The sequence below is a fragment of the Macaca fascicularis genome, chromosome 3 (assembly GCF_037993035.2).
Source record: "Macaca fascicularis isolate 582-1 chromosome 3, T2T-MFA8v1.1".
Classification (NCBI taxonomy): Eukaryota; Metazoa; Chordata; class Mammalia; order Primates; family Cercopithecidae; genus Macaca; species Macaca fascicularis.
This window is the reverse complement of record NC_088377.1, coordinates 137,983,260-138,007,830: the sequence shown is the minus strand read 5'-3', so window position 1 is coordinate 138,007,830 and position 24,571 is coordinate 137,983,260. Positions and strand designations below refer to the sequence as shown.

Genomic DNA, 24,571 nt, shown 5'->3' with positions numbered 1-24,571 from the left:
AGAAACAGAACATACTGAGTGAGGAAAACCACTGATAAAAGAATTACTTCACTGTCTTCTGAAGCCATTCGGCTTGGAGGAACTATGGAATATTACCAGGTCCTTTTCTGCCAAGGGAATTATGAGGAATTTAAAAAGTCATTTCACCTCAGATTTGTGAAGTGGAAAGTACGTTAATACTAAATCAACAATTTAACTCAGTGCAATATGCTATAACATTTTTGGACATGTGTTTATTCTTATGACATCATGAAGAAAATTTTCCTTTCCTGATTGCATTTCTATATTATTTCTAAAAGCCTTTGTTAAGTTGAGGTGACTTTCTCTCTAAAACCTACCCAAAGAACCAAGGATTTACAAATTTAATTATCTCCCAGAATGTACTGTATGATTTTGAACTAAAAACATGTTAGGTTTTAAATTTCACCATAGGCTAGGAAAAAAGGAATAAAAAGTTCAAAGTGCTCCGCATTTGGAATCAGTAATTTTGTGTTCCAATGAGAAATGTTTAATTTCCAGTGCCAAAATGAGGTGAAGCCTTCCATTGATTCACTCTCTATCCAAAAGGTACCTATTACCTCTTCTCTGTGACCTAAGGCAGGTCTCTAGACTCATTTTCATTATTCAACTTGCAACCATTTCTTTACCGAGGATCATTTTTTCTATATTCAATATTCTTTCTCCCTCCAAAATATTCATTTTTTTTTCTACTTGCTATCTTTGTAATTCCACTTTTGTAAAACTGAGTTCAAAGCCCACATCACCAATGTGATCTGACTTACCTGTCTGCTTTATGCCCTGGACCTCTTTATGCCCTGGACTCTTTCTATAGACAGCCCTTGACTCACATTCTTTTATCCAGTAACTGCCTCCTATTCTACACATGTGCTTTAAAGCTGCCTATCCTTCCATCTCTACAAGCATCCAAGTCATTCCTCTCCCATCATGTAGAAGATGATTACAGAAATACAATCGCCACCACTACAACTGCTAAAAAGGATGAAAGAGTAGGGGTCTTTCCTTTGTTCCCCACGATCAAGAACACTTATGTCAATGTCTCATTTATGATTGAAAAGCTTTCTTACACAACGAGCTTAATGTTGCAGCTGTGTTGTTATTTTAATTCTGTTATTATTCATATGACTAAGACATATGAGTTAATGATAATTAAGTTTTGCTATTTCTCTACAACATTGCCTTGGGTGTCATGATTTAAGACTATAATTTTGACAACATGACCATAAAATCATGAGTTATAAGTACTTCTTTTAAAAATTCCTATTTCCAAGATCCAAATTAATGATTTCTATATATGTGTATAGCATATGTGTATTTATACAGTATATGTCTATAAAAACTCTATGTATATATATTTAAATTATTGTAGGTATATAAATCACACATAATAAATAAAACTGACTTATTAAATAAGACATGCATAGTACAACAGCTAGCTTCATTTTTCAGAATCCAAATAAATCATCTATTTACTGACCACACACTATATGCAAAACACTACGTTGTGAATGTGCAGCTATGAATTACCTCCTCTTTTCTTGTCTCCCGTCCTTTCTGTACAAACCAGATAACTTTTGCTTGTAAAGATCGTGGAGTACATTCCAGCAAAGTACTGTTGTTCTCTATGCCATAAGCCAGATGCTCTTCAGTCTTATCCAAAGCATCCCCTACAACAGGAACATTAATGCCATCTTTGAGACTTAGATTTTACAGGTAAATAAATTTTTCAAACATTATTTAGATCCCTGCAGTAACATGATTAACTCATTACTTATTGCTCATTTCTGTAAACGGTAATTTAAAGGAATTATTTAGAAAGAATGGCACACCAAAGTTTAGGCACGAAACAAGCAAGCAGGCTATGGGGTGGGAAAGAAGTAGGTAACTGAGAGTCTGGTTCCAAAGGACGGGATAGGATAGTCAAAGCAGTAAGAAGCATCAGTATTAAACGCATGGAAAGTCTCTTCCCTTTATTGAGGGAAGACAAAGGGAACACCAAAGCATAGGACAAAATTTGTGGTTACGAACAAAAGCAGAAACCAGAAATGCAGGCAAAATGCCACTACACAAACGTAAATGTGAATTATATCTTGACAAGGGATTGCATTTATCTGGGTGTTGGGCTGCTGCAGTGAGAAGAGAATATGAGACTGAATCAGGGACTTTGTGAAATAGAGCTTGATTACAATCTGTATTTTGGACCGGAAAGGCTCTTACTGGACTTGAACTCAAATTTGCATACAGGCAAGTACACTTAGCTGCAGTAGGGCATAAAAGCAAGCAGGATTACTCTCTTAAAGAAAAAAAAAAAAGAAGTCCTACTCAACTTCAGAACTGACCCCTAAACTTCCCTAAGATGAAGATCCTACTTTTCTTTTGCCAGTATTCCCAGAGGCTTGAGTCCTCCACTGAATCCTGAGTCAGCCTGGGGTCCAGCAAAGTGACGCTGGAGCAGACTCTGGCTCTGTGTATAGCCACCGCTGGTTTCTTATTTATGGTGTCCCTTCTTATTACTACTTCCTAGTGAGCTTAGTGACACTAAATACAGCCTATTCAACAGTTACCACCATAACAGAAAGAGTCAGGAGAGAGTTAACAGAGAAGTTCTGTCTTAACTTCCTTACTTTTGCCTAAAGATGAAATTTCCTCAATTCCTTACCCATCAGATACCACCACTCTATCACCTTTCTTGAACCACCAACCCTAGCCCTTACCTTAGTCAACTTAGATAAAAGAGTAAAAGCTTTTTCACTTTATCTATCCCGAAGCTTAGTAGATGACTTTATAGAAGTAATACCAGTTGATAAAATCACCAGAAGCTACGTAACATGGTGAAGACAGTCCCCAGTATGAGATAAAGAGGTAAGTCATAAGAGTCACCGTGGCATCAATCACCTAAAGTATGCAGCATTCTTGTTCTAGGGTTTCGTTGTTTTAATAATTAGTTTAATAATGAAGCTTGGTGGTAGTACATATAATTTATTTTCCTAATCAGATAAAAATTAGATGTCATTTTTTCCAAATTTTAACTACATGTCAGAGAAAAAGAATACTTATTATATTGTTCTAGTATACATGAATCACAAAGAAAAAAGGACTCTATTTAAGAAGTTTGCAGTTTATATTCAATGTATTCTCTGAGTAACCCAGAACAATTGATTTTCTATGGATTACCAACAAACTGTTGTCCAAAGCACTGCTGAGCTGCATTTCCATGTCGAACATCTTGTCTCCGGAAACGCCTAAAAGAAAGTAAATGCATTTAGATGTTCATATTTTCAATTTTCCAGGCTTTAAAATGCAGCCAATTGCATTAAATATACAAGTAGTATTCTGCTACTGAAAAAAAAAATGATCATTCATATGAAATAAGAATAAAATCCAAGTTTCATAGTTTTTCACATTTCCATTATATGTTCTTCAGTAGTTAAGATCTATGTTACCCTGTTCTTCATTTACATAATGTTGAATTCTGGAAACTCAAACAACAATGGAATATATTTCTCTTTACTTTTTGTTAAAAATTTAGTTCAACAAGAAATCTTCTAGTTTGAGAATGTCTTGAGTGGTAAAGTATTTGGGCAGAGAAAGACAATGGGATTTGAAGTAAAGTATTTATTGAGTACAAAACAGTTATTTTGAGTATAAAACTCCCATATGTAATAAAGTGCAAATGAAAAAGGTGTTAAAATCCAAATAGTTTGTTCCATAGTCATCATAATCAATTAGTACAAATAGAATTTCTAAAAATAAGAGATAAACTAATAATATACTGTAGTGAGCTTACTTTTATTCAGATGTAACATTGAGGAAGTACATGCCTTTATTCAATGTGATAATGTGTTCTTCATGTTTAGCAGGATGTTGTGCATCTAGTGGGACTCAAGAAATATTAGTATATTCCCCCTCAATCTGCCTAGTATAATTAGAGTCATTTCTAGTATTTTTTTATTTCATAGATTGTTTAGATATATAACTGAAAAAAAATACAATATTCTATATCTCTGGAGAAACTCCAGAATATATATACACACACGCACACATATATATGTATAACATTATATAAATAAAATTCCAGAATATATGTAATATACATATGTTTTGAATATATATAAAACATATGTATGTGCAATTCAAGAATATATATATGATATATACAATATAATGTTTTGAATATATATAAAAACATTAGCCGGGCATGGTGGCTCACGCCTGTAATCCCAGCACTTTGGGAGGCCAAGACGGGCGGATCACAAGGTCAGGAGTTCGAGGCCAGCCTGAGCAACATGGTGAAACCCCACCTCTACTAAAAATACAAAAATTAGCCAGGCGTGGTCGTGTGCATCTGTAATCCCAGCTATTCAGGAGACTGAGACAGGAGAATCGCCTGAAGCCAGGAGATGAAGGTTGCAGTGAGCCAAGGTTGTGCCACTGCACTCCAGCCTGGCAATGAAGCGAGACTCTATTTCAAAAAAAAAAAAAAAAAATATATATATATATATATATATATATATAGATAGATAGATAGATAGATATAGATATATATTTAAGTATATAATATAACATTATATATAAAGTGATTTAATATGTAAGCATTTTTTTGAGGAATTAAATAATGGGAATTATCATTAGTATTAATAGTATTGAAATGATAAAATCAAAAACTCTGGCATACTTAATTTAGCTTAGAGATTTAAATAGAAGTATTACATAAAGGTGGAAAATACCACTTGCCTCTCTAATTCATGGCATTTCTTCAAGACTGAGGGAAAAACAGAAGGCAAAGCAGAAGTTTTACCCTAGAGGGTGAGAGCATAGCTCCCAAAGTGACAATGAGATGCTTTAACCATATGCAATGATGAAATTTGGAAAAGTGAACCAGATTCAATTCCCAATACCACCACTAATGTTCTGTATGATCTTATGCATATTGCTTCCCTTTCCTGGCTCTTTGTGTCCTCCCGTGTAAAATAGAGGTGGCAAAATGACACCTAAAATCTACTTCAGTCTCTTTTTTTTTCATTTTAGGGTGTCCTTACTGTCTTTAAATAACAATAATAGAATGCTATTTCAAGAGATCAAGTGCTTTCTCACACAGGAGTTCAGACCTTATTTAACAAATTAATATGTATTGAAAACTGGGGCAGATGAACATCTGCAATCAATTTTTGGGATTATGACCTGTATACAAAAGTACGTTTTAGTTTTAGTTTGTTTGCTTTTCTTAACGCAGAGATCGCTGATTAGAAAACCTTACCTAAAAACCTGAGATTTTACAAAGTTAATATTAGATCTGCCACATGTATCATTCTACTGAACTAGATTGAAAATAGAGCTTATGAAAAAACAACAAGCAAAAGTAGAAAGTTGCATGACTCTATATTGTTTTACACTAGCATGTACAACTATTATACAACTAATAGCAGATTTAGATGATAATTAAAATGCTGTTGTTAATCCCTCACTTTGTGGAGTATTGCTTCTATATTGAGAACCTGAAGCCTGATGAGCAATAATGAATAATGGATAGGAATAAAATCAATGAAATGAGAAATGGCTTACACTTTGCAGAGACGGTGTTGTATAAAGATTATTATACAAGTGATATGAGGATAAGGAAGCTACAATCAAATAATTCTAGATAAGCAAGGTCAAGAACTGAGTGCAAAAATCTTGCTGAAAGTTATTGGAAACATACATTTAAAAAGAAAGATACCACATTTTCCTGCAAAGTTTCAGTTCATTTTATACTATCCTAGTATAGTTGTCCTTTATTTCAGTATAGATATATACACACATACGTATATATATTACATATACATATATGAGTGTGTATATATATATGTAATATATACATATATACACACAAATATATGTGTATATTATATATGTGTATATATATATGGAAAAGTTTCAGAAAGGTTGAACAAAGTTGCTTTCATTCTCAACGTTGCGTATTATTCTTACATCTCTAGTCTCTTAGAAATTTTTAAAGAGAACACTGGAAATAGACAAAATACAAGAGCAAGGGGAAGAAAAAGATTCTAGCATTATAAACCCTAGTGTATTTTGGAAGATCATTTTAAACAAGTGGTCTGGATTGTGAATTAATGTTTTTCCCCTGTTGACTCATTTTCACTCTGTGAGCAGAGAAGTATTTATTTTAATGACCAGTTTTCAATTTCTGCTTCTATTCAGGTCTTAAGCAACAACGATCTGCTATAAAAGCAGGCTATTTTACCTTCATGTGTTGAAACTTATCCAAAAATTCTCCCCCAGGGGTGAATGATGGTTCAAAAGAATTTGACACCACTGAAAGATCTCCATTACATGTCACTGAACTGAACTAATTCATTTAGGAGCACGGCTTCTGATTCCAGCATTTCATGCCTTCCTATCTACTATTTTTCTCATTCACTTGACTTTTTCTAAGTAACCCTTTTTGTCTCCCACATCTACTGTATTATCAAGCTTAGGACTGTACACTGTTAAAAGATGCACCATATAAAATAATTAACTATGGAAACTGCTCAATTAAAATTCATTATCACTACTGCATGCCTAACACAAAACCCTGTCATTCATAAGTATTTGGTGCAAGGCTTGTAAACATTTTTATTGTTGCTGATGACAATAAAATAATTAATACTGTTATTTGTGGTTAAATTCACGTACTACCCTCATATTCTTCTATTTCACTCCCGACCCATGGTACTGTGTGCTTGTTTTTAAGCATTCTATTTCTTTGTATAGAAAATTAATTCCCTTTAACTGGAATCTTCTTATATCTCTACCTTCAAGATTAAGTGCAAAAGTGAGATTATTTTGAGAATTAAATAAAGTATTATACGCATTGCTCTTAATCGAGTACCTCATCCATAGTAAGTGCAGAATAGCAAGCTACTACTCTTATTATTTACAATTCCATTCTTCACTTTAGGTTCCAATTTCCTTTAGGCAAGAGGTTATGCTTGTTTCTTCATATCCCTTGCACATAGTACAGTAATTGGCTTAATAGGTGAATACACTCCACTCATAATTGATATTTTCAAATAATTACATGACTATATTCTTCAAGAATTGTTTTCAAACAACAACAAACACTTCTGCAAAATCAATTAATTTGCTCAATTCTTTAATACAATTGGTAAATATAGTTAAAATGTCCTCTTGAAGCATAATTTTACTATCTGCTTATTATATCATTTTAAAAAATACTCATTGGAGTATTAATTTAGCTCAAGTAAAATTAACAAAATTTTGAATTAGTGAAGTTTTAATGAGATTCTACTATATATTTGAACATATAAAACAAGAACTACACTAAATTGGGTTAAATTATATTCTGAAAAAGGTTTACAGAAAAGTAACTCAAAGTTAAATACTAAAAATAATTGAAATTAATACAAACTGTTTTTCAGTAGGAAAACTACCTATCCTTCTATTGCTTGCTTTATTTTGTCTTTGGTCATTTTATCGCAAGAAAGAAACTGCTTATTCTGTGAGAAATAATAATACTTTTTTCCTGAGGTATTTTCACAAAGAATGCACAACTCTATATGGCTTGACTGAAGAGATTTCCTTATTCTTCAAAAGACTTAACTGAACCTCAAGATCTCTGCTGAAAGAATCCTGGGATTTACCTTCTGTAGGAAATGGCAATGACCTCACAGAATTGTAGGCCTTGGAGTTTGGAGGTCTTTAAGTACCTTTCATTTGTGTTGAATTAAATCACACATTTCATTAATTATACAGGTCATGCATTTGCCTAGGAGTTAAAATATTCACTTTCAAAATGAAATAAATGAAGACCAGCTGGTAGAGAGGACATGGGGCAAATGCAGGATGTATTTTAGAAATTTCTTTATTTATTTTCCTTTTAAGTCTTTGAATCTCTCATGTGCGGTGGCTTGCCATTTCCACATTTTAAGTTTATCTGAACTCGTTTCATGTGTTGCAGCAGAAGTTTCAAAAGAGGGAAGAACTGACTCAAACCTGGGTGAAAAAATGGAAGGTCAACAGCACGTTCAGCTCCAGTCTCTGTACACAATAATTAATACAGATATTTTCTGGAAAACTTCAAGTTTTCAAAGTTTCTATTATGAACAAAATATAACTATGATGATTTATTTAAATAAAAAGAGCATGGTTATTTTTCATGGAATGTGTGGGGGAAAAAAAAGAGCAAAAAAAAAAAAGCATTAGGGTTTTCCTAAGCAAGGGAAATAGTTCATCAGGTATCATATCTCACCGTTTCGCATGCATGCCAGTTGGGTAGTACCGGGAACAGGATATGCCATCCCAGGCACAGTAAGGGTCTCGAGCCAGGCAGCAGTCAGCACAAGCACTTCCATACATGTCACAGTGATGGAATCTGACTTGAGCCACGGCAGAAGCAGATCCAATATACAGCTGTTGCTACAGAAATCAGAAAGAGGTCACTAGCAGAAATGGACAACACTTTCACTGAACTATTACACCTAGTTTTCACATTTATACACAATCACCTCAGAAAAAATTCACTTAAATTTAATTCACTTAAATCAGCAGTTTCAGGAGTTTGAGACCAGCCTGCTCAACATGGCAAAACCCTGTCTCTACTAAAAATACAAAAAATTAGCTGGGCATGGTGGCAGGTGCCTGTAATCTCAGCTACTCTGGAGGTTGAGGCAGGAGAATTGCTTGAACCTAGGATGTGGAGGTGGAACCTGGAAGACAAGAGAGAAACTCCGTCTAAAAAAAAAAAAAAAATTATAGCAGTTGTTCAATATAGATAATAGAATATTTATACTTTCATTTCTCTAATATTTGAGAAACACTCATAGACATAAATGCAGGAGCACCAAAATTGCTAGACTGAACTTGACAAGAACTCAAGAAGCTGTGTTCATTATCTTGCATTATCCAACACTGTGGATCTTCCTTTAAAGATCTATAGACACTGCCCGGCTCAGTGGCTTATGTCTGTAATCCCAACACTTTGGGAGGCTAATTGCTTGAGCCCAGGAGTTTGAGACCAGTCTGGGCAACATGGCAAAACCCTGTCTCTACAAAAATTACAAAAATTACAAAAATTAGCTGGTAGTATGTGCCCATGGTCTCAGCTACTCAGGAGGCTGGCATGGAAGGATGACCTGAGCCTGGGGAGGTCGAGTCTACAGTGAGCTATAATTGCACCACTGAACTCCAGCCTATTGACACAGTGAGACCTTATCTCTAAAACAGAAAACAAATCTATAGAAAGAATTAATAAGAGATTTGGAAAGCAAATAGTCTTTTAAATATTGACATATAACATTTAGAAGAGTGACATATATATCTCTCTATTTACAGAACAAGTAGCTGAACATTTAGTATCATATCTTTCCTTTTGCCTGAACATGGAGGATTATTTATAAATAAATTTGAGAAAATATATGCAACAACTGTTTCTAAAGAAGTTTACACCAAACTGATTTCAATGAAGTGGAAAGGAGGTGTGTTTCCTTGCACACTCTTGGGTTATCATTGTTACCATTGTTAATGAAAAACATTAGTGAAAAATAACCAGGGAATAAAGTGCTATCATGATTGTAGAAGTAAAACTACTCTCATCTTCCTTTTTATAGAGATGGAAAATGAAGGCATGTATTAAATGTAAATCATGATATACTTTTGTCACAATCAATCAATGGACATAAAGTTTCAATCGAACAAGATTAATAAGGTTTGAAGGTCTACAGTATAACACTGTACCTAGAGCCATTAAACATGTATTGTATACTTAATATTTTGTTAACAGGGTAGATCACATGTTAAAAGTTCTTACTACAATAAAATAAAGTAATACAAGAAAAATAAAACTGTAATAAGTCCATATTTAAGCACATGAACTAATGTTCTCATATCCTTTGACCTTAGCTTACATATAGAACACACACACCTACACACACACATACACACATAGACAACTTACTCGCTTTGAAGAAATCTCCATAGAAATAATAGGAACTGGATCCTGAAATTTTTAAAAAGGTTTCGTTTTTGAGAAAATAATATAAAAACATTTACCTTAATATGGTTGTAAATTCCTGAAATTACATTATTTATATAAGTGGTTCTGTGTTAAGTACTGTATAGCTTTCATTTTAGTAAATCAATAAGCAAATACAATTAAAATACAGCTTTAAAACTTTTTTCTAATGGGGTGGGCAGATATGCAGATGAGAAGAGCAGCAGGCAATCTAACCAGCTTACTGTTTGTCTCTGGAATACAGTTTTTGAATTTGCATTTGAATATTGCTGTGCTTTGGAAACTCAAGTATCTTTAAATAAAATAATAAAGTCAGAATGTTCTATTAAAGTAATTGAATCATTAAAATGGAACCACTATGTCTTTCAATAGGTGTTATTGCTAATAAACCAGGTGATCTTAAATATTTCAACCCAAACCTAAACAAAATATTTTTCTGTTGGAGTGATCATGGTGAATCACAATTAACCCAGGATTCTTTGAACAGGATGAATAACCTGATTTTCTTAGAACTGCACCAGAGGAAGGACAATTTATACCATAGCTTTGAGAACCAATATGTTGTTTTAGGATTGTTAAGTAAGGGTAGTGCATCCCCAAGGAACACAATAAACTCAGATCAGCTGTGCAAGTGGCAAACCACAGGGCAGGTGAAATCCACTCTGGGGATGATTACCCTTTGAAGAGCTGGTTGTTAAAAGGGAACATTTGATCCTCTATGTCAGTGTTTTCTTAATTTTTTTAAATTTTAAACTACAGAATCTTTATGCTTTCATACATTCATTCATGTATTCATCCAGGCAACAATGTTTCTTAAGAGTTTACATGAACAAAACACTGTGGTGAGTGAATATTAAACATATTTCATTTTATAACACGAAATGAAATCTTATGTAGAGTCCCAGAGTGTTAAATAAGCAAAAGCATAGCTGCTCTGGTTGATATAGGATGGTGGTTAGCTTTGGGTGTGGCTCTAGGGCATCCGTGTTCTAGTACAGCAAAGGCAAAATGTACTGCTTTTCATTTATAAAATCTTTCACATCTACCCATTATAAAAATATATAGCCAATCCTTGTTATTCACAGATTCTGTATTTGCAAATTAGCCTACTTACTAAAATTAATTGTAACCCCGATATCAAGACATCCTGTGTTCTTCACTCATGGACACATGCATGCTCAGAGCAGCAAAAAATTTGAGTCACAGGACATGCACATTCCCAGCTGAGATGAAACAAGCTGTCACTCTTGCCTTCTTGTTTCAACTTTCATGGTGTAAATAAGTATCTTTTTCATGGAGTATGTAGTGCCAAGGTTTTCACATCTCTGTGCTTTTTGTTGGTGTTTTGTTTTTTAAAATGGTCCCCAAACATAGTGCTGAAGTGCTGTTTAATATTCCTAAACTCAAAAAATCTGTGCTGTGCCTTAACGTTGAAAACTCTTTCCTTAGATAAGCTTCATTCAGGCATGGATTATAGTGCTGTTGGCTGTGAGTTCAATGTTAGTCCATCAGCAATATATATTAAATAAGGTGTCTTTAAACACAAACACACATAAAAGAAGGTTATGTATTGATCTGTTGATAATTATGTTACAATTAGAAATTTGCTGGAACATAACCCCTTATTTCCCATGGGAGCAGTGGTCAGTATTCACTAGTTCAGTGTTATAACAACTTTAAAGACCAAAACTGCTGCAAATGATGCGACTTGATATGTGTGTGTGTGTGTGTGTGTGTGTGTGTGTGTGTGTGTATAAGTGCATGCTTGTTTATATATACATGCACACATATATATGTGCATATACACACATACACATATATATATACATACACATGCATCTATGTATGTTAGTGTATCTGAATATGTAATTGTTTTTTCATGTCTTTTTTTATCATTTTCTATTGTTTTTCTTTTTTAGTAAATTCTTTGTATAATTAATGCACTTAATAAAAAGCAGTATGCTTATCTTGCCACAGTGTTCACAATATGAAAATGTATTATTATTTTTTGTCAGTATTGATTGTACATTTCTAAAAAATGTGACTGTAATACTGGCTCTGAAAATTTATGTGTAGTATAAATGTTATTTCTTTATAGTCACAGTTTATTCACTGAAATTCTTTCCATGCTAGGTAAATATTGATCTCTCAGTTGAAAAGTCTGTAACAATCAAATACATGCACTAGAATTCGAAATAATTCTTCACTTATATTAGCTGTGAATCCACAACACACCTGTTAGGAAAAAGAAAATGGACATAGTATCTTTCCTATTTATATCTCACTTGTAGTCGTAATGCATAAATTTGGTCTGTATTTTTTACTCTAAATACCTTGAATATCTGAAGTTCTTCTAGAATTACTTCTTCCATTGATTCCATTTCTTGGTTGTAAATTGTGATTACTTTCAGCACAATTCCATTATCTGTAAGAAAACAAAACAAGAAATAAACTAGAATCTATGTCACAGTCTGGTTTTCAAATAATTAGAAACCATGTAGCTGGCTAGGTGCGGTGGCTCATGCCTGTAATCACTGTGGGAGGCCGACACGGGTGTATCTCTTGAGGTCAGGAGTTCAAGACTAGCCTGGCCAACATGGCAAAACCCTGTCTCTACTAAAAAAAAAAAAAAAAAAAATTAGTCAGGCATGGTGGTGGGCGCCTATAATCCCAGCTACTCAGGAGGCTGAGGCAGGAGAATCGCTTGAACCTGGGAAGCGGAGGTTGCAGTGAGCAAGATCATGCCACTGCACTACAGCCTTGGAGACAGAGAAGCCTTCATCTAAAAAAAAAAAAAGTAGCAACTATAAATTCAGATAAGATTTGACATCCAGATGCATGAAACATTTTTATCACTGTCAGTTTAAAACAATATGACTACTTATAAACTCATATTTTTAATTAGCAAAATTAATTTTATATGCCTGACCAAAAAATAAGAGGAAATAACGATTTTTCCAAATAGTTTGATCCAAAAATCCAATCATAGATTCAAAACTCAAAATGTCTTTTGGAATTAATAAAACATAAGAGAGATGCCAAATTATTCTAGCTACTTTTTCTGTGATGCATGATGAAGAAATTTTTTTTACTGAAAGCTACATTCATGGTACAAAACTATACCTTAGGGAATATTCCAAGCAACACACTGTGAAACTCACCATGTATATAAAACATACACATACATGCAATCACACACAGTTTTGGCAAGAAAAAAATCCAAGTATACACCAATGAGAGAAGTGTTTGCACCAATCATTTAGTCTCCATAATTATCATTTGTTTTTAAAGTTTATATTTGTATTTTAAAATTCCATCTCATTTTTATCATTCCTGATATTCTGAACTTGTTCCTTCCTATAAACATTTTAACAAAACATTAATTTGCCGATAGAAATAATTTAGTATAATGCTAGAGATGATTTAGAAAAAAAAAATCACTTTTTGCATATTTATCATACTATTTCAGCAGTTTGTTGAAATATCAAGTTTTATGGATGAGTTCATAAAACTGGATTATAATTAAGCATATAACAGTTATCTGTATTGTACACTACCCAAAGGAAACAAAAAATTGTCATCATTTTAAAAACTAAGCACACATTAAATACTTGACAATTGTGTCAGGCAAAAAGCAAAGATGAGACTCAATGATTAATTCGCAATTAGTGATTTTCTAATAAGAACCATATATGTATTGTATCAAAGCCGGTGTCTAGTAAATATTGGACAAAGTAATCATTATTTGTGGGACTTTTCAATGTTGTCCCCATTTTACATTCATCAGACATGTTCTTTTTTCTGAAAATCTGTGGTTCAATATGATGATACCTTTGAATTAAACATGGTGTATATGGCAGAACAAATATGTTTGATACTTCTGAAATTCTCTGGAATCACTTTGATCAATATGACAAGAAAGTATTTCTAAAAACATTCTTGGACTGTTTGACTTCTGCTTTCCAGGGCATTTAAAAATAACATATTAGGTTGGTGCAAAAGTTATTGGAGTTTTTGCCATTAAAGTAACAGCAAAAGACCGCGATTACTTTTATAGCAAACTAATACTTTAATTACTTTTATCAAATATTAGTATTGATTATGCAACTGTAAAAAATTTTGTTGGAAGTCACTATGAGTGAGTTTATGGCCAATTAATTTCAAGTTTGCTGAAGAAATCTGATGGCATGTTAATCTCGAACCCACAGTGCAGAGCACATTGTTAACATTAACTTCCTGAAATGAATGAACAAAATACAGCCCATACCAGGAATCAATTTCTAAGAATAAGATAGATGTTTTCTTGCTTAAATCTTTGTTTTAAAAAAACAAAAGGATGGCCGGGCATGGTGGCTCATGCCTGTCATCCCAGCACTTTGGGAGGCCAAGGCAGGTGGATCACCTGAGGTCAGGAGTTCGAGACCAGCCTCACGAAAGTGGAGAAGCCCCTGTCTCTATTAAAAGTACAAAATTAGGTGGGCATGGTGGCACATGCCTGTAATCCCAGCTACTCGGGAGGCTGAGGCAGGAAAATCTCTTGAGCCTGGGAGGCAGAGGCTGCAGTGAGACGAGATCGTGCCATTGCACTCCAGCCTGGGCAACGGAGCAGGACTCTGACTCAAGAAAAAACAAACAAACAAGCAACAACAACAACAACAACAACAAAAACCAGCAACAAAAGCCACAAAAAACAAAACAAAAATGAAAACAAAAGGATTATTGGAGAAGCCCAAGCACCAACATTAATATTAATATTACATCCTGTTTCCTGATCCAGGCTTATGCCAATATCTCTTCAGAATTATGTATCTATGATTAAAGTCATGTGTGATAGAATGCTCACTTCTCTAAAGATGATCAACTACTGTAGCAATTACTATGCTGAATAAAAAGAAAGACAATGAAAGAAAGAAAGAATCATTTTAAACACTTTAAAAATGACTATAGGATTGTAAAACACTTCAAAGAATTTGCTACATACTACTCTGGAGGCTGAAAAATTTCAAGTTCTCTTCTACACGTTAGATCTAATGTATGGGTTGATTGAAATTACAAATTTATTTGAAAATATCACTTTTAGTATATTTATCATACTTTGTTTTATTAATGCAGGATATTACGAGTAACATTTGGCTTGCTTGGTACAAATGGTTGATCTTGACATGGACTCATAAGAATTGCTGTGTTTAGAGATTTAGGTGAAGTTATTGTCTCAAGTTCCAAGTTGTTCACAAAATCTCCAGGACTCACTGATCAAAGTCAGTAATGGAGCCAGGAACCTGACAGAACTATTCTTGCTATGACACTCTGCTTCCACTATGAGGACTTCTATTTGGAACCAACTTTGTTCATTAACATCTATTATTCATTTCTTTACTTATTCATTTATTCATATGCATGAAGTATTGATTATGTATAAGGAATTATGTGCTATGCAAGCCCCAAATCCTCTCTTTGGCAGCTTCAATATTTCTCACATCTGAAAAAAACCACATTTTTGTTGGTCAAACCATGACCCTTCTGACAATGAAAGTGGTAATATTCTCAGACAATTGGCCTAACCTCTTACTATTGCAGTCACGTGAGGTCTCTATTTCAATCTGTCTCATTTTGGATTAGGAGTGTGAAATGGGTTAATGGATGGACAGATTTGTTGATAGGTACTTTTAGAAATACTATTAAAATTATTGAATTTAAAGGTCAATTTAAACGTCTCTGAGTACTTTCTCATCTCTTTACCTGTCCCAATAAATAAGACATCATATTGGCCATCCTCAGCTTCCACTCGATCCACTGCTATTTGTTTCAGGTTATATTTTCCATCTGTTTTTACCAATATTGGTTTTTTATGGGCAGGTTTTATGGCCTGGTACATTAGTGGATGACTTCTTGCAAATCGGATGGCATCATCGGGATAGTCCTTGGTGGTTCCGTATCTCCCTCCATTTACTTTGCTGGCACACTGAAAAACAAGTGCATTACATAATTCTTTTTGCCTTACACCTAAAGAGAAAATTTATAATCAACCACGAGAAGAATCAGAAAAATTGAGGATGTCAAATTAGTCAATTGTTCATTTGGAAATATATAGTAATCATATATTTTTCTTTTTTTTTAACTTTTATTTTAGGTCCAGAGGTACATGTCCAGATTTCTTACATAGGTAAACTCATGTCACGGGGGTTTGTTGTACAGATTATTTAGTCACCCAGGCACAAAGCCTAGTTCCCAACAGTTCTTTTTTTCTGATCCTCTCCTTCCTCCCACCCTTTGACTGCAAGCAGGCCCCAGTGTCTCTTATTCCCCTCTTTATGTCCATGTGAGTAACTATACATTTTTCATTACAGAAATGGAATCTTCCTCGGAAATTGGAAAGACTAAATTTTTGCAAACATGCAGCATCAGAAATACAGAGAAACTAGAGGAATTCTGGAAAAGTTAGTTATAGTTAATATCAAGACTTTGGGGATGGTCAAAATTTTTAACATCATAAATAAATCATTTTCTCTGTTTTTGAAATTTGCTTTTTGTAATAAGTTACATTTTGAAGGGAAACAATCTATTGTTCATACAAAGAGAAGAAATCTCTTTGCTGTGCAGAAACTTCTCTCTAAGGATCACAACTGTACAAAATAGCTTTAACACTATTGAGTCTATGATAATATGATGAGTGATGGTTCTGATTGGCTCACTGACTATAGAATTTTAGTGGTTCAACATAAAAACCTATTCAGATGTTATCACTGTTAATTATCAATGGCAAAAAAACTATGTTTACTATAGTCTATATGAATTTGTATTTTTAATGGATTTGACAAAATAAACTGGAAAACAAGAAATATGTGCTATAACGTCAGTTTTTAAACCACTGACTATAAAATTAAATACTCAACAGTAGCTTAAGTTACTCATTGGAAAACCTTTAAATGTGTTGATTCTTGCTTGTTGGTAACTGCTCCCTCATTTTACATATTTTCCTCCAAAACTAGCAGCAATTGCAATGATTACCTTGATAAAAATTTTCCACTTTAGAATATAAATACAGTAGTTTAGTAATCAGATTCCACAAAGAGGACATTTATAATGGTGTGGTTTTTAAAATCAAACCATATTTCCTAATTTGGCATGGATTTTTCACTTGAGTGTACTTTCATGATATATAATTGGAAACATTTTGGACTAGCTTGGAAGCAGATCCATAACCAGTCACTTCCTCCAAATCTCCTTTAAGACCATGTGGTTTCAAGAAGCATTTCCAGCAAAGCCACAGGAGTAGGTTTTCTCCATTTAAAATTGTAATTTCAATCAATAGAGTGAAATAAAATATACTTTATGTCTTACTGGAAGTAATAATTTTAAGCTAGTGAGAGAGAGTGATTGAAATGGTAAAGCCTTAACACTTGTTAATGGAGGTAAGGTTTGTTTCCAGTTTGAGTTTTTGCTCTACAAAAACAGTTTCTACTCAACTTGCAAGTAATTGTGGAATCAGTGTAGTGATGGGATTTCACCAGCTGCTTGTAAAAGTATAGATGTTGACTTGTGTGACAAGTTAAATGTTTGCTCTCCATGGCTCACATAGCACATACAATGATCCAAAGTTTTTCTAACCTATTTGCACACAGGATGAATGATACAAAATCATCATCTCATCGTCACCCTCACTATCATCACCAGTTTTAGCTATGTGTGCTAAAAGCACAAAAGTCTGCATGCCTAGATAAGAAGAATCTTAATAGTACAGTTCAGAGAAAAGTGGTAGAAGTTTTGTACTCTAACGATACTTTTGTATTGGCATTTCTTTCCTAAGGGGCCAGCAAGGATGTTAAATGAGGTGTTAAGTATTCTGAGGAGCTAGAGAAAAAAACTTCTTATAGATTTCCTACAATGAGAAGTAAGGAGACAGTTTGGCCTATGGAAATTAGAGGCTGATTTAAATATTAGAGCATAAAAATTTGGTGACATTGTCCTGCTTGGAAATCATATGTGGTACTAACTCCTCTGAAGAGGCTGAGAGAAATATGATGTTCATGTTACTGAATGTTTCTGTGTTCACCAGTACTTTAAAAAATAAAATTTTAATTGGTGTTACTTAGCCAAAATATCAATAATAATATATATGTAATAAAACTGCTATGTCCACTATATATTATATTCTTTTTATTAAATAACAAGCAAAAACTTGAGATTGGAAAGGATATCTCTTTGCTACATATACTTTTCACCGGCATACTTTTAGGTATGGTATTCCTTAACTGTTTATCTGCAACGTCTGTAAAGCACATGAAACAGTGAACAAAATATTACCAAAAGAGTCCTTAAAAATAAGAATTACTTGTTATATTACTAAACTTACAGAACCAGGCCGTGGATAAGGGACTTTTCCTTCATAGACTGACCAGTGGTATTCAGGTCCTTCCTTATGTGCATATGGTCCGTTGAAGGCTGCCCGAATGCTAGACATATGATAGACACATATAGCATGCCCTCGAAAAATATTACTGAAAAATACAGAAAAGATAATTATTATTCTGGAAGTAACTAGCAGGTCACCTAGCCAAACACCCCAGCCTACAAAGATAAGAGTCAAGTCTTTTGAGTAAAGTAGTTGCAATTTCTTTAAGCAAAGAATAGTCTAGATATGTTAACTATTGCAATATTTCCAATTTTGAAACTCTGAAACTTACCATTTTCTTAATTGCCTACTTAATACGGTTGAAAGTGACATTGTTAGAATGACAAAAATAATGTCACTTCACTTATTTTTAAACCTTGTGTTGTCTTTTTTTTTTTTTATTAAGAGAGATCGGGCCTTCATATTAATAAAGACTTATTCCCAAGCTGAATTATTCATTTAGGTATTATCTCCTTTTATGTTGTTCTATTTTCAAAGTAGACAGTGTTCTCTTACTCACTATGCTGTTAATATTGCTACAAATTCTATTAAGATGTATTAAGTTTCTTAATATATATGACTTAAAGAACAATTTAAAGTCTTATGAAAATTTAGGCCTTTTTTCCATTTTTTAGCTGGGGTTCATGTAGACATTAATATGCTTGTATATTCCTTCCTTTAGCCACTGAAAAGTGTCTATAGTAAAAAGATGACTGGGCTGAATATGTTAAGCATGACAAAATTACTTTAACCATATAAAACTTAGATCCCTCATCTCCAGAACAAGCAGCAAGCAAAATAATTTTCTTGACTAAAATTTCTACTTGACTGTATAAAGGCAGTAGTTGACTAACTATGGCAACTTTTACTGAAAACATTTGTAATCAGATTCTACAAAAGGATATCTTTAAAAATTATTTTTTAAACAATCTTGCCATATTCTTTAATTTAGCATGAAATGAATGAATTTTAACATTATCAGAATCTCTGTATTGTAAGAATCCAAATTGTTAATGTTTGTGAAAGTATTTTGCAAAATTCAAAGTTCTATATAAATAAAGTTTCCTACATACTGAGACACCTGTAAAACAGCAGTTATGTTACTGTCCTACACCCCCAATTTACACATTTTATAACACACCTTGAAGCAATTGGAAATGCCTAGGACGCAGGGAACACTTGAGATAGTCTCCTAACTAAAGTGGTAGCACACCTTTGATCACCATTCTACAAATATCAATCCTTATGTCAGGTAACAGCTGGAAAGCTTTTGTTCTCAGATTTATATAAATTGAACAGTCAAAAGAGAAATTATAGAAGAAAATCATGTCTTATGTTTGATTTCTCAGAAAGATCCATTATGCTATCATTTAGGAAAATAGCTTATAATCTGATCATATTAACCCATAGAAAAACTAAACTGATTATTCCATAGCTTAAATTTATCATATAAATTCACTGAATTATCATGCAATGTATGAATTATTCACAGCATAAGGGAGGAGATGAAGTTAAAATAAGTACTCTCCATGCACTGTGATAACTACCAATCTACATTAACTATTTTTCTTTGCATCAAGAAATAATTGATAGACAAATTGTTTCCATGTTTCTCTGTTGAAGAAAAAGTCTCTTTGCAACAGCAGGATTCCTTGTCTACAGAGATATATTATTTTTTCTAAGTGACATTAGAAACCACCTGCTGAAAAATAACAAACTAAAGCTGTGTGGAAAGACCCCCACGTAAGCACAGTATACACAATTATGTGACAGTTTATGGCTTATATGGTGTAAAAGAGGAATTCAGTAATATTATTCTAGCCCTGTCAAGAGAATTAAGGTATATTCTTCTTTATTTTTTATCCTAATCATTTTACCTGCACCGTGCCTTACCTAGAAAGAGACTCAGGAAATTGTATATATAACCTTTTAACAAAAACTGATTCTAATATTTTTATTTGTGTGTAAAAATACATGAAATAATATTTTATCCATTTTTACAGCGCTTTACCATGGGTAAAAAAAATACAAAAACATAAAGGGGAAAACAATAGATTATACATCTTAAACCTGAGCAGCAAATTTAAAAGACAGAGAGCCAATGATCAACATGTGTTCACTACGAATCAACATAAGAGCAGGAAAATCAGAATAAAAGAGCGAGAAGAGTGCTCTGTGTTTAAGAAATGGAGGAATTTTTCTTGGCTATGGCAATTGGTAAGTATTGGAGAACTGATTTAAATCAGTGTTGGAGCAGAAAGTTATTTTAAGCAAGATAAGTGAATAAATAAAAATATAGTAATGGTAACTAGCAAAGTAGACACTGCCTCACATCTGTCAAGGCATTATCTTGTCAACATCAGACCATTAGTGAACTCAGAGGGAAAACATACAATGGTGAGTGAGTAACAGTTGATATAGAACCTTAAAAGCCTGACTTGGAAAATTCTGTATGATGAATAAAGGAATTGTCCTAGACTTTACAACATATAACAACACCTTGTAAGGACTGATATCTTACAAACTGTATGTGAAAAAAAAAAAATCACTGTGTTCTAGATTAGAGAGTGAAGAGATTAGGATACTGAGCACAGGAAGATTCTGGGCACTATAAACAGAAACAAGATTTGGATTGAGATTGAGCTTTTGAAAACGAAAGTACATTTGCAAACATTGGAGAATAAAAATCAATTGGTGATTATAAAGTATAGGAAATGAGAACAGTAACTGGGTCAGTAGTCTTACAAGTTACATACACTGTGAAAGGAGAGTCCAGTGAGGCGTCTCTTGTTTTATAGTGTTTTTATTGACTGTATAAATTTCTCACCTGGTAGTGTTAAAGAGTCCAAATATCACCGGATTCTTATGATCTCTGGTAGGTAGCAAAAAAACGTCCTCTGAAAAATTAAAGAATATTCCATCGCTTAGTATTTTTAGCTCTCTTTGCATGCAAAGAAAATGTATTCACATAAATTTGTTTAGAACCCAATATAGATTTTAAGATGTATATTTTCATATACAATTATATAACCAAGATCAATCATAACAGAGCTAATCTTTCAGTTGTTCTGGGTGACCTTGAGCTGAACAACAGGAAGGAGCCAGACATGGACTAAGCTAACACGATGAGCCTCTTTGTGTTCTTGCAATCCCTTTTCCCCCAGCATTTGTGCCTGCCCAAATTGAAAAGAACAGAAACTTGCTCTGTGTTAGATAGAGGTCAAATACACAGAAAACAAGTTTTCTATGTGTCCTAGGGATAAAGTTATAAAGAAGCATATACATAAAAGAGCAAATTTAATTCACCTAAAAACATTTACCTAATTCATCAAAATGTGTGTCAATCCCATTCATTCCTGGTACTGAGCAAACGAGTCTTGCTTTTAGGAAAGTGCTCCACTTATTCACCAGTATTCTCTGCCCTCCTACATCATTCTGTGAAAACCAAAAGGGAGGTAAATAGTTACCTGAAGAATTCTGACCAACCACAGATTTTATATTATTAAACATGCAGTTGCCAAGAGTTATGACTTTTTTATTTAACTAGGAAAATTTGGCATAATTCTCAAGTAATGTCATAGGTGCAATTCCCCATAATTTAGGTTTTTTTTTTTTTTTTTTGGTTTCTTAATTCGGCCTTGTCAGCGCACCTTTGCCCTGATACCTTAAATATATTTTGCAGACATTAAACAATATTAATACAGCAATCTCTCCTAAACAGAATAGTGGGGAGATACAGTAATCATGATTATTACTTTGTTCATAAATAATTTGCTTCTCTCAGGAATATAGAAATATCCATTTCTTTTCTTCCTTAATCAAAGGAAAAAGGCTTTTCAAGAAAGCTTGAAATACACACACACACATAATGCCCATACTATATATGTATATAAATATATACACACATCACACACACAATATACATATACACACATATTTATATGTAAGTTTATTTTTGAACATCTTCTTAAATGCCAAAGTAACTTTACATTTGTAAGTTTATTAGATTCTTAGATTATGTTGCTGCTCCTCTTGGTTTTAAATGTTCCCAAACAACTCTAAATATTCAGTAAATTACAGATGGCTTTTTTTAAAAAAAACTTAATCGAATTGTTCAAACATAGCTATGTATATTATTTGTACTGTGTACTAAAGGAATAAAAAAGGTTTTGATTAAATTCATTAAGAAAAATCGAGCTCAAATTTCTGCATGGGAAGAAGGACAGTATAATTATAGACTATTTCTTCTTGGTATGGCTTCAAACATGGGGAAAAATCATACAAAATACAAGGTCCTTTTAAGATACACCCTTCATTAGATATGAAATGTAGAGGTTGGTATAGTAAATATCAATTGTAGGCAGTCTAAAGAATACTAGAAAATATTTAAAAGTAGAAACTTATTATAAACTTAATAAAGGCCTGACCATAAATTGTGAGATAAGCAAGCATAATGAGAGAGAAAGCCTCACCACACAGAGTCGCCCGACCCTGGTGTAAATTGCGTGGGCATTGTTTTCTGCCTCCAGTGCCTTCTCAGTGAAAAAGAAATATACTTTGTTGTCATCTCTGTCTTCATTGTCAGGAATCATGTATGAACCTACAAATTTTGGTTCTATAGGAGCAAAAAATAGGAGAAAAAGTGAAAAAGATATAACAAAATGCTAACAAGTTATTCCAATAAATTACATATCATCTGAATCCTTAAGTTTAACTTTCACCATTTCATAAAGAAATAGTTTTCTTGAACTTTTTTACCAAACATGGAAAACGCTGTAGATATCTCACTTTATTTGCATATTAACAGCCCTTTTAGAAATATTACAAGAATATTTAATTGGAAAATAAAAGAATCAAGGAGAGAAGAAGAATTTCAAACAACAGGCAATGCAAAATTAAAATGCATACAGGAAAGAACAGATTAGGAGCATGATGAAGATAATCTCTATAAATTTCCTTCCATTGTAGGTATAAACTAAATGTAAGTATAAGTAACATATTAAAGTAAATAAATATATCATCATTGATTTTGAATTCATAAATTATCTACCAGTATAGCACATAGATCATTTTAGATTCAAAGTAGAAAATTTATTTTACATTTTTGAGATTGTAGTCCAAGAGATTTGAATACACGTTCTTTGATGTGGTACGTAAAATATATGAATGGTTGCATCAATAACGACTATGCATTTTACAGCTTAATAAAAATGTGGAAAGTAATTAAAATGCTCACCATAAAATAATATTCTAGCACCTCCATATACCAGTGTGCCAAAATATAAAACGTACTTCTTACAAAGATTTCTGTATCAATGAATGTCTAGTGACTTTCCTAGAGTTTTGTCTCTAAAGTGTAATGCAATCCTATTAAGACAAGCAAAGCAGGGCAATCAATTAATCAAAAATTCTATCAGTTGATAAAAGTAGACAAAACAGCTTACTGGATGATGGAGTTTTCAGTTTTCATGCCTTTGCTTTGTTTTCCTTATTTAAATACTGATTTCTAAGCATTGCTCAAAAGGTATACTGATTTTATAATTAAGTCAATCAATTTTGATAGAAAATGATATACATATATCACATACAATATTTTAATTCAAGAACGTTGTTAGTAAAACATCCTGAAATTTGTAAAGGAATTGTATTTATATTCTTATGATTATCAAAATGGCAATATTTTCCATAAGTTTTAGAGTTGGTTTCAATCCTAATTCACATGCTCTTCTCCTTATCCTTACCTTTCAACAGACGCTCATCGTCATGCTCAGTGCGGATATGGGCCAGTCGCCCCATGCTGCGGAAGATTGCAGCATCTCTGCTCCAGTAGTCACTGTAGAGTCCAGCAAACAATTCACTACCTACATGGGAGCATCAGTAAAAAAGAAGTCAGTGTTTGTTTCTGAATTTGAAGACGAGGTATAAGTCACAATTATATTAAATACATCCATATTTAATATGTGTATCTATAACATGTACTTTATGACATTAATACTATTAGTGTTAGGAGCATGGATGGTACAGTAAGCGTCCCAGGGTTTGAGTCCAGAGTCTGTCATTTGCTAGGTGTGAATTTGGGCAAGCTGCTAAGTTTCCTGTGCCTCAGTTTCCTCATTTACAAATTAGAAAAGTAATTGCATTCAGTAAGG

The 24,571-nt window shown here is 33.2% G+C and overlaps 1 protein-coding gene across 3 annotated transcripts in view; it reads right to left on the bottom strand.

Moving 5' to 3' along the window:
• Nucleotides 1–24,571, bottom strand: part of SEMA3E (semaphorin 3E) — a 296,986-nt gene that overhangs the window by 20,337 nt on the left and 252,078 nt on the right. For 2 of the 3 annotated variants that reach the window (XM_045388676.3, XM_065542400.2), the window contains 11 exons: nucleotides 24,164–24,283; nucleotides 22,895–23,037; nucleotides 21,743–21,857; nucleotides 21,250–21,319; nucleotides 18,384–18,528; nucleotides 15,770–15,992; nucleotides 12,364–12,455; nucleotides 9,974–10,015; nucleotides 8,270–8,436; nucleotides 3,193–3,260; nucleotides 1,546–1,685 (listed from right to left, as the gene is read on the bottom strand). In XM_045388676.3, the coding sequence (XP_045244611.2) occupies nucleotides 1,546–1,685; nucleotides 3,193–3,260; nucleotides 8,270–8,436; nucleotides 9,974–10,015; nucleotides 12,364–12,455; nucleotides 15,770–15,992; nucleotides 18,384–18,528; nucleotides 21,250–21,319; nucleotides 21,743–21,857; nucleotides 22,895–23,037; nucleotides 24,164–24,283 (1,325 nt within the window). Of the gene's footprint in view, nucleotides 1–1,545; nucleotides 1,686–3,192; nucleotides 3,261–8,269; nucleotides 8,437–8,548; nucleotides 8,727–9,973; nucleotides 10,016–12,363; nucleotides 12,456–15,769; nucleotides 15,993–18,383; nucleotides 18,529–21,249; nucleotides 21,320–21,742; nucleotides 21,858–22,894; nucleotides 23,038–24,163; nucleotides 24,284–24,571 lie in introns of those variants that run through there. The other variant, XM_074036601.1, reaches the window with a different exon arrangement.